We start from the raw sequence: 9,592 nt of genomic DNA on the forward strand, positions 1-9,592 counted from the left end.
AAAAAAAAAAAAAAAAAAAAAAAAAAAAAAAAAAAAAAAAAAAAAAAAAAAAAAAAAAAAAACAGATAGAAAAGAGAGTATTAAAAACAGACAGGGGGCGAAAGAATCGCCTTGTATATAAGCCAACGAATCCAAAGCCTGGAAGACGAGAGAGACAGAGAGGACCTCCGCGAGCGACGGCGAGCGGTTGTTCTGGTGGTGGCGCTATCGAACGGACATAGAGCTGTTATGGCAGATCCTAACAACTCTGTTTCCGTCGACATGGAGAAGATCTATCTCGGCGGCAAGGTTTGTTTAAATTTCAACTCATTTCTTCTTCTCTTTTGTCCTTCTGGGTTTTTCTTTAATGCCTTGGTTTATGATGGAGTTGAATCGGTTTTTTCTTTCTTGTTTTCCCTCGATCGGGTGATTTAAGCGGGATTTTGCTGATTTGATGGCCAAATAGCCGGTTTTCTTTTGGCGGTGGGGCTGGGGGTTCTCATTATTTGGTGAAACGTCTTACGGCATTCTATAGCTTTGTTTGGATGTGAAGAAAAAAGTAGGAAATTATTTTGGGGATTATTACTTTTCCACTTTTTTTTCTTCTTTTCTTTTTCCCGTTGCGATCTGGTTCATTTATGAGTCTCGATTGACGGAGATTTTTCCAATTTTTGGAAACTATCAATAATTAAGTTCAAACCCTCTCCCAAAGGTTAATTAATTTGCTACATAATGGGTTAGGTTTTGTGGCTACTTTCTTGATTCAGAGATCTGTGTTTTATCCTTACTCGTTTAAATGCAATATGTGATAACGATGGGCTTTGCTTGCGCATTTGCCATTTCTAGCTTCTGGGGTCCTTTTCTTATAGTTTTTATTATGTTTCATTCCGTTAATATCCCTCGTAATCAATTTTTCTTACCCCTTTTGACAAAGATTTTTCACCTGGTCGAGCTTTTATGAAGGTTGGAACAGATTGAAGACATCTTGTTGTATATCTCTACTTTGGGAGTTTGGGTTATCAATGGGTTGTGCAGATTAAAGTTGTTTTTACTTTTTGATCTTTTCTCATTCTATGCTTGTAATGAAACTCTGTATGTGTTGACAAGGGTAGTTGCTTATTTATCTTGGCTGTTGTCATAAGTTTAAGCTGAACTATATATTTGTTATACGCACTACTTTTATTGAGTTATACTAAACTGAAGGGACAAGTTAGCTTGGGCATCTTGAAAGGAAATGCACATGAACTGTTCTTTACGTATATTCTTGGCAAGAAATGTTGGACTATTTGAACTTTTTCCTTTTCTCAAAGGCTTCCTATTTTCTCACCTATAGCTACTTATGTTATTTTCAGGAGTATCATGTAAGAACTGGCCAGGGTTCTGTGTCTGTAATAGTCTGTGGAGACCAAGACAAGCCGCCATTGATTACTTATCCTGATTTGGCTCTAAATCGTAAGCGCCTGGAGTTATCTTTATGTTGTGGTTTTGGTGACGATATTCGGTTTCTTGTTATTTTAGTCATCGTCAAATTATGTGAGCTAACTTTTAAGTGGTGTGTTTCCTCTGAGTTCTTGCAGATATGTCGTGTTTTCAAGGATTATTCTTTTTCCCCGAAGCAGCTTCGTTGCTACTTCATAACTTTTGCATTTATCATATCAGTCCTCCAGGACATGAGGTCTGTATTGTTGTTTGTGTTCATGGATAACTTTGTCTGCTGCTCCTGAATACTATATTCACATAGTTTCCTTTTTGGAACTTTACCAAGAGTTCTTGCAGTTAGGAGCTGCTGAGATTTGTCCGCACGATCCTTCGCCCTCTGCCGACGATTTAGCAGATCAAATTCTTGAGGTTCTCAACTATTTCGGGTAATTACAATGCCCCTTTACTTTTTCTCCACTTTTGAGTATTGAGATGAAAGATTATATAGTCATTTCGAATTTGGATTTGTCTCTTTCAGACTTGGTGCAGTGATGTGTATGGGGGTAACAGCCGGCGCTTACATTCTTACTCTTTTTGCTGTATGTTCCTTGAATCGTGAAGTTCATGTTAAATTCAATATTGAGAAGAAAATTCTTGGTCTGAACAATTTATTCTTTTACAGTTGAAATATAGAGAACGAGTTATTGGTTTAATTCTTATATCCCCCTTATACAAGTCGCCTTCTTGGTCCGAGTGGTTCTATAATAAGGTACCCTTTTCAGGCCTTTTTGAGTTTTTATTCATGTTCAATATCACATATCCCTTTTGTAATTGTAGGTAATGTCGAACTTGTTATACTTCTATGGCATGTGCGGTTTGTTGAAAGAGTGCTTGCTTCAGCGATACTTCAGCAAGGTTATGTAGTTTCCATTCTTGGAGCTAATCCGGCTTTCTATGTTGTCTTTTATACTCGTGTTGTTGACTAGATTCATGAGATTGTTCTTTGTTCTAACACACAACAGGAAGTCCGTGGTAGTGCCGAAGTTGCAGAGTCTGATATCGTTCAAGCGTGTCGAAAAGTATGTGTGTTATGTCAAAACTAGTTTGTTTGTCATGTGTTTCTTTCTCTTGTTTTTGGGTTTGTTTGATAAAGATGGCATATCTGTTCTGTCAGTTGCTAGATGAGAGACAGGGCAACAATGTTTTGAGGTTCCTTCAAGCAATTAATAGGTAAATGCTATTCCCATCTCAACCGTTCGTTCGTTCCCTTCGTCCTCGTATGCCGAACTGCAACCTTGTTTCCCCTTTTTGCAGAAGACCAGACATCACCGAAGGGTTGAAGAGGCTCCGGTGTCGTACTCTCATTTTCGTCGGGGACAGTTCACCTTTCCATTCTGAAGCACTTCATATGATATCAAAACTGGATAGAAGATATAGTGCCTTGGTTGAGGTATGGCATTCAAAAAATCGAATTCTCCAGCAACAACAACTGCCTAGGCTTAGTTAGTTAAATGATTATAACTCGACGGTTGGTTCATCGTAGGTCCAAGCTTGTGGATCGATGGTAACCGAAGAGCAGCCACATGCAATGTTAATACCTATGGAGTACTTCTTCATGGGGTACGGGTTATATCGACCATGCCAGTTCAATGGCAGTCCACGAAGTCCTCTCAGTCCATCTTGCATCTCCCCAGAGCTCCTTTCTCCAGAAAGCATGGGATTAAAGCTAAAACCTATAAAAACCCGCATTTCTTAAACATCGTCGTCATCGTCGACCGAACAGGTAGAATTCGAAACGAAGAGGGGATTCAAACGTCGGTCTGTCTGTCTGTCTGTCTCCGTCATTCCAAGTTTTTCTTTTCCAGATTTTGGATTCGATGAAGGGCGTCTGTAGATAGGGAGAGATGCAAGTTTAAAAAAAAGAGTGTTACATGGATGATGATGATGATGATGATGGGTAAATAACAACACACTATAATAGGGAGAAAAACATTCATTCTTTTGTAGTCATCAGACATAAAAGAGTTCAATCTGACCAAAGTATATTTATTCATCAATGACATTGAGCTGAGCTGAGCTGCTGCTGCTGCTGCTGCTGGTGGTTGTATATGTATGTTTTTAATATTGCAATACAGATTGAATGAATGCTAGCTGGGATTCACTGAATAAGCATAAACTTTTGCCGCCCTTACCGTGATTCCCGCTCTGTTTCTTAGAACAGTTGTAACAACATTCATGTGCGGCCCTGGTTGCCTATGATTCCCTTCATTTATGCCGCCTTTGATCATGTCATGGGGCCTGGATGTCATCCACAGGTTGTTCTACACTTCGGGCTAAATTAGTAATTATAAATAGGTTTTTAAATATTCAATCTTTAACTTTACTATATGTATATATTTAATAATCACGGGTATATGAAATTATAAAAGTAAAATTTATAATATAATAAATCTATAAAATTTATTGTTTTTTTTTTTCTTCTAATTTTTACCTTTTAAAAAATATTTGAATTTTTAAACAAATTTTAGAAAAAACGTTTTGTAAACGGAAGAATTTAATATTTATATTGATAATAAATCATAATAATATTTTAACATAATTAAATTGTTACAAAATTTAAAATTTAATTATCAAATTGTTATAAAATTAAAAGTACAATATAATATTTTTAATTCGACCGATTAAGCTAGGAGACTTATACATTTATTTTTATAGTTGAATTATGTTTATATTAGTAAAAGTATTTTTATTATAATTAAATTTTAAACGAATTTCTAATTTTTAATTTGATATGATTTTTTTTTGTATTATTAAAAGTTTTAAAAAATTACTTAATTAATTTTAGATAATAAGACAAAAAGGAAAAAATCTAAATCCACTGATCTGACGGCCCTTCTTCATCGCCGAATACTGAACGCTCGTTACAGTTTCTTGTTTCGACTTATTGGCGCCGTCGGGTTTCATCGTCGGCGGCTGAGTTGACTGTGTAAACAACCCCCTGGCCTCTTGGATCGCTGCGAATTCGGTTTAAGTTGGAGGACTGTTTGCGATGGCCGAGATGGCTGGGATTACGATAGTTTTCGACTTCGATCGGACGATCATTGATGGCGATAGCGATAATTTGGTGGTGACGCGAATGGGCCTCACAGATCTGTTCAATGAGCTTTACTCTTCCTTGCCTTGGAACTCTCTCATGGTTTGGATTTTTCATTTTACATTTTCTACCGTCTCTGTACTTCAGTTCTCAACTCATTGATTGCTATAGTATAGATGGAATTAGGGAAATGAGGAATTATTCTTATTTCACATGTTATTAGTAAAGAATTTCGAATTTGGCGTTTGTTTAATCTTCGACTTATGTTGAATTTACTCTGGCTATGGAATGCTGAGATTGATTTTGATTATTTTAATTTTGATAGGATACCTTGATGGTGGAGCTCCAATCTCGAGGAAGAACTATGAGGGATATTGCTGAATGTCTGGAAGGGGCTGCGTTGCATCCACGAATTGTTGCTGCTATTAAATCAGCTCATTCCGCCGGGTAGCTTTTCTCATCTGTTTATGATCAAATTGGTGTAAACCACTTTTTTCAGGGTCAATATCACTCCTAAACATGTTTTTAATCATTCAAAATCAAATTAATGTTTGGTTTTACACTTTTAAATGTGATTTTCATACCATTTTGAAGGATTAAAACCATATTTTAGAGTGATTCTGATGACTAACTAGAAGAACATGGAATTGATGTTATCCAGATGTGACTTAAGGATAATTAGTGATGCTAATCAGTTTTTCATCGAGACAATCTTAGAACATCATGGTGTGTTGGGATGCTTTTCAACTATCAATACGAATCCTACCTTTGTAGATGGGGAAGGAAGGCTTAGAATCTTACCATATCATAATGAATCATCTCCTCATGGCTGCAATTTGTGCCCATCAAATATGTGTAAGGTATTATCACTCAATCACTTGTTGATCTAATCCTGCATTTATATCTTGCTGTATGATTGAAAGGCCAGTTCAATGTCTCTGCTGATTAAAGAAAGCTTTTCTAGGTGCTTTCTATATTAAACTTGCATGAGTTTTAAGATAGAAGATATGCTATGCACTTGCTATGTTTGAATCTGTGAGGACCATGCGTTTCTGGTATGATATCTGGGGGATAAACAGAGCGACCAAAGCCTCCCTTTGTGCTATAGATGAGACATATTATGGAGCAATAACATATTTTTGTTGCTTTTCTTGGACTTATCCTGTTAAGTTAGGTTCTGATCCAGTTAGATTACAAGTTTAGTCCATGAACTTGCAAGCTCGTGTCTAAAAGGTTCTTAAATTTTAAAGTGTTTAACACGTCCTTGGATTTTCAATTTTGGGTCTAATAAGTTCCTGAGATGACTGAAATTTTTACAAATTAGTTGTTGTACTTTATGTCTTATAGGACTCTATCTCTGAATTTTAAACAAACGTTGGATAGGTTAATGACGTATTTGACACAAAATTGAAGGATTTATGAGACACTTGTTAAAGTTCATAGAGCCTGATAGACATAAACCGAAAGTTCGGAAACTAAACTTATCATCTAACGTATTGGTTACATCCCAACCCCACATGGAAACCCATCGAGTTTGGTATGTGGTTACTGAAAATATGGTAGCTTGGAGCATGACTTGCATCTTATGTCAAACCAACTTTCCTCCACCATTCAGTGTATAGAAAGAACTCCTTCATTTCTTCATTGCTTCATTTGTAAGATGTAAAATGATTTACAATGTGGGCATGAGATTACTTGAATACACTTATGACATTGAACTGCGGATTCCATGCAGGGCCTGGTAATCGATCAAATCCGAGCTTCTAAAACCGAAAAAAACGACTTCTTCATATACATTGGAGATGGGAGGGGCGATTTTTGCCCGACCCTGAGACTTGAAGAAGGAGACCATGTGATGCCTAGGAAGCTATATCCCCTCTCCGATCGCATCAACTCCAATCAAACGCTCGTGAAGGCTAAGATCCATGAATGGAGTGACGGGAACGAGCTGGAGAAGAACTTACTCCAGCTCGTAGATGTAAAATAATTCAATCAAGGAGACACTTCAGGTAAATAAATAAATAAATAAGGAAAAGGACTTATTAGACACAAAATTAAAATTTAAATCGAAAGTGGATGATTATACTTACATTTTAAGCAATTAAAGAAGAATAATTAGGAATTTTCTCTGTTAACTTTCTGCTTCTCTACCTAATTTTGGATCTATTCTTTCTCCAACACAGCATATATAGCATAAAGTTGGAGGGACAATTTCTTTTTTAGTGCATTTTTTTTTATAAAAAAAACTATCTTATTTTAATAATTAGTTCTTAAGAGTCGTAATCAAGGTTTATCCTCTTGTGCTTGAAATAACTATTTATAGTATATATTTTTTAAGAACAAAAAGTACAATTTTAGATTACTTTTGAACAACTTTCTATTTTATTTTATATTTATTTTTGGATTTTTAATTATTGTTCATTTTTTGCGAGGAAGAACTAAATTATAATTTTTAAACTATTTTTTTAGTAAAAAAAAAAAAAAAAAAGAAGAAATTAATCTCTGAAGTTTTAAAATTATGGACATTGAGTTTCTTTATTTTATTTTATTGTCTATTTAATTTATATAATTTAATTCATTAACTTTTACTTAGTTTCGAATAAATTCTTAACTTTCAGTCAAATAGCCACTAAATATATATATGGCATATTACAGACATTTATAATTTTAAAAATGATTTTTTATATATTAAATAATCTATGTGTCACGTCAATAAATATATTTAATTTTTATAATTTTTCTTTTTAAAATTCTCTACTTTTGAGATTTATAGACAATAAATGTACTTTACAACCCTGTTTTGTTTTATATATAAATAAAATAATAATAATATATATATTTTTTCTACCCAATATGGTTTGAGCTGGAATTGACGTAAATTTTCGACTGGGAGGAGGCATTGGTACGACTAAGTTTAGGGCATGACTCTGATACCATGTTAGTAGACGACTCTCCACAATGGTATTATACTGTCCACTTTGAGCGTAAGCTCTATGGCTTTGCTTTGTGCTTCTCCAAAATGACTCACACGAATGGAGAGAATATTTTTTTGTGTTTATAAACCCATAACCATTCCTTAAATTAGTCGACGTGGGACTTTCATCATTCAACAAGTAATAGTTTCCCTGAGACCTATCCAAACTCGGTGAGGTTCTATTCCTGATATCCCGATACCAAATATTTTTGTAAATGATTTCAAAACTATCGTTCAAATAAAAACGAGTGATCGTAGCTTGAAATGATACGACAATGATAAAAAATCAACCGACTTATTTATAATATTTATAAAATAATACATATAATATTACTATTTTTGAAAAAAAATAGCCAAATTTTAATTTAGTATAACAAATAAAAGTAATGAAAAGAAGCGGAGTCGTGGACTTATTTGACTGGTCTGACACGGTTCGAGCCAAATTCAGAAACGCTTCCGTCTTCGTCTTCCCTTCCAATTCTGTTTCTTGAATCACAATCGATTCTCCAAGACTATTTGATTAATCTCTTCTTTCCCCCCCTAAGTTGATGATCAATGGCGAAGAAGAGAGAACAAAGAGAGGTGGGCACGATCATGGATGGGGTCATAGAGGCTATGCCTCAATACGCTAAGGAGCTGGTCGCCGGCGGGGTTGCCGGTGGAATTGCGAAGACCGTCGTTGCTCCACTTGAGCGTGTCAAGATTTTATTCCAGGTAATTTCTTCTCAGCATTCTCTGCCCTTGGTAGTGATTGTTCTTCATTTTTGTTGTTCTGTGGAGTTGAATTGTTGATCGTGTTTGTTCTTGGATTTGTTTTAGTTTGTTTGCTTTAGGAATTTGTTTGTTTTTGTCTTGTAAGTGATTTAATCGTGATTTGTTGGGAATTGAGCTCAATTTAATGTTACTCCTTTTCGAAATTAGAATGTATATTAGTTGTGGTGCATCTTGAGGAATTTCGTTTTCGTGTTCATGAATGTATCTTTTCCTTTCCTTATTCTTTATCTTCTTTGTTCTCCCTTGGAAATTAGAATGAGATTCTACAAGAATGAGGTGCTCTGCTGCATGTTCTTTCGGATTTTAGCTTATAATTTCAGCTTAAACATTAAATCTAATAAATAAAAGATGGAACTCCCATTATTTTTTCAGTCCTGATTGTGGAAAAAGCAAGATGCGCTCGAGTCCATAACTTCTTCGCATTTTACTTGATAGACAGGAAAAGAACTCCCGCTGGCTTTACTTGATCAACAGGATCCTTTTTGTTTCTTTTGTTTTTGAATGACAAGAACTTAAAAAATTTATGTAATAAACTAAAAGATTCTCAAAAAGAGGGGAGCTTAAATTTAAGATCAGTGAGATTACAGAGAAACTCTCCTAAATTGGTTTAAGTAAAGAATAATAGCTTGAACTCTCTTATAGATGGAATATCTGGAGGAACTCTTTCTAGCAATTTTCTCTTTTCTAACATCTAAAAGGACTTCTGTTCCTTAAGAACAATCAGTCCCATAAAACGGGTAATACAGAGTTTATGATTTAAATTCCAGTCAGTCCCATAAAACGGGTAATAAAGAACAATCAGTCTAGATGCCAAACTCTTGATTCCAAGCTCATGGCTTTCAAGTGCATTCTCCAAAATATTGATTCCAAGCTCATGCCAAACTATTGATAAATTTTTTTCCCCAAAATATTAGGCACAGTTTATGATTTTTCATTTTTTGGATGTCAATGTTTTTGCTATATTTTAAATAATGTAGAGTTGATGTTGAATTTATGATCCTTTTTTCATATTGGAAATTTTCTACTTAGTCCTGTGGATTCTGAAGTCCATCCAATTTTTTCACGGTAAAATGTTTTCCTAGAAGTTAACATCTGTACTTACTTGTCAACTTGTTAGACCAGAAGAGCAGAGTATCAAAGCATAGGATTATTTGGATCTATCAAGAAGATTACAAAGACTGAAGGTTTTCTGGGTTTCTACAGGTGGGTACATAAAGTGCTATTATTTTTTGTGCCAAGGCCCCACCCCACCCCCCCCCCCCCCCCCCCCCCCCCCCCCCCCCCCCCCCCCCCCCCCCCCCCCCCCCCCCCCCCCCCCCCCCCCCCCCCCCCCCCCCCCCCCCCCCCCCCCC

At 35.7% G+C, this 9,592-nt stretch overlaps 3 protein-coding genes across 3 annotated transcripts in view; all 3 read left to right on the top strand.

The window, feature by feature from the left end:
* The first annotated feature begins 65 nt into the window (after window positions 1-65).
* On the top strand, window positions 66-3,583 carry LOC111461530 (protein NDL1-like). The gene is made up of 11 exons (XM_023105079.1): window positions 66-288; window positions 1,332-1,431; window positions 1,557-1,654; window positions 1,756-1,844; window positions 1,937-1,997; window positions 2,081-2,167; window positions 2,236-2,313; window positions 2,421-2,477; window positions 2,573-2,628; window positions 2,713-2,848; window positions 2,942-3,583. The coding sequence occupies exons 1-11, from the start codon at window positions 229-231 to the stop codon at window positions 3,152-3,154; spliced, it is 1,035 nt and encodes a 344-aa protein (XP_022960847.1). The 5' UTR covers window positions 66-228; the 3' UTR covers window positions 3,155-3,583.
* A 683-nt stretch (window positions 3,584-4,266) lies between these two features.
* LOC111461535 (thiamine phosphate phosphatase-like protein) lies at window positions 4,267-6,625 on the top strand. The gene is made up of 4 exons (XM_023105083.1): window positions 4,267-4,594; window positions 4,818-4,939; window positions 5,154-5,352; window positions 6,228-6,625. The coding sequence occupies exons 1-4, from the start codon at window positions 4,448-4,450 to the stop codon at window positions 6,477-6,479; spliced, it is 720 nt and encodes a 239-aa protein (XP_022960851.1). The 5' UTR covers window positions 4,267-4,447; the 3' UTR covers window positions 6,480-6,625.
* Window positions 6,626-7,870: 1,245 nt separating this feature from the next.
* The window catches only part of LOC111461531 (mitochondrial carrier protein CoAc2), a 3,750-nt gene continuing 2,028 nt past the window's right edge, over window positions 7,871-9,592 (top strand). Inside the window, exons 1-2 of the mRNA XM_023105080.1 lie at window positions 7,871-8,180; window positions 9,358-9,443. Coding sequence (XP_022960848.1) covers window positions 8,022-8,180; window positions 9,358-9,443 — 245 coding nt within the window. The 5' untranslated portion in view covers window positions 7,871-8,021. The remainder of the gene's footprint in view (window positions 8,181-9,357; window positions 9,444-9,592) is intronic.

This window comes from Cucurbita moschata, unplaced genomic scaffold (genome assembly GCF_002738365.1).
Source record: "Cucurbita moschata cultivar Rifu unplaced genomic scaffold, Cmos_1.0 Cmo_Scf00025, whole genome shotgun sequence".
NCBI lineage: Eukaryota > Viridiplantae > Streptophyta > Magnoliopsida > Cucurbitales > Cucurbitaceae > Cucurbita > Cucurbita moschata.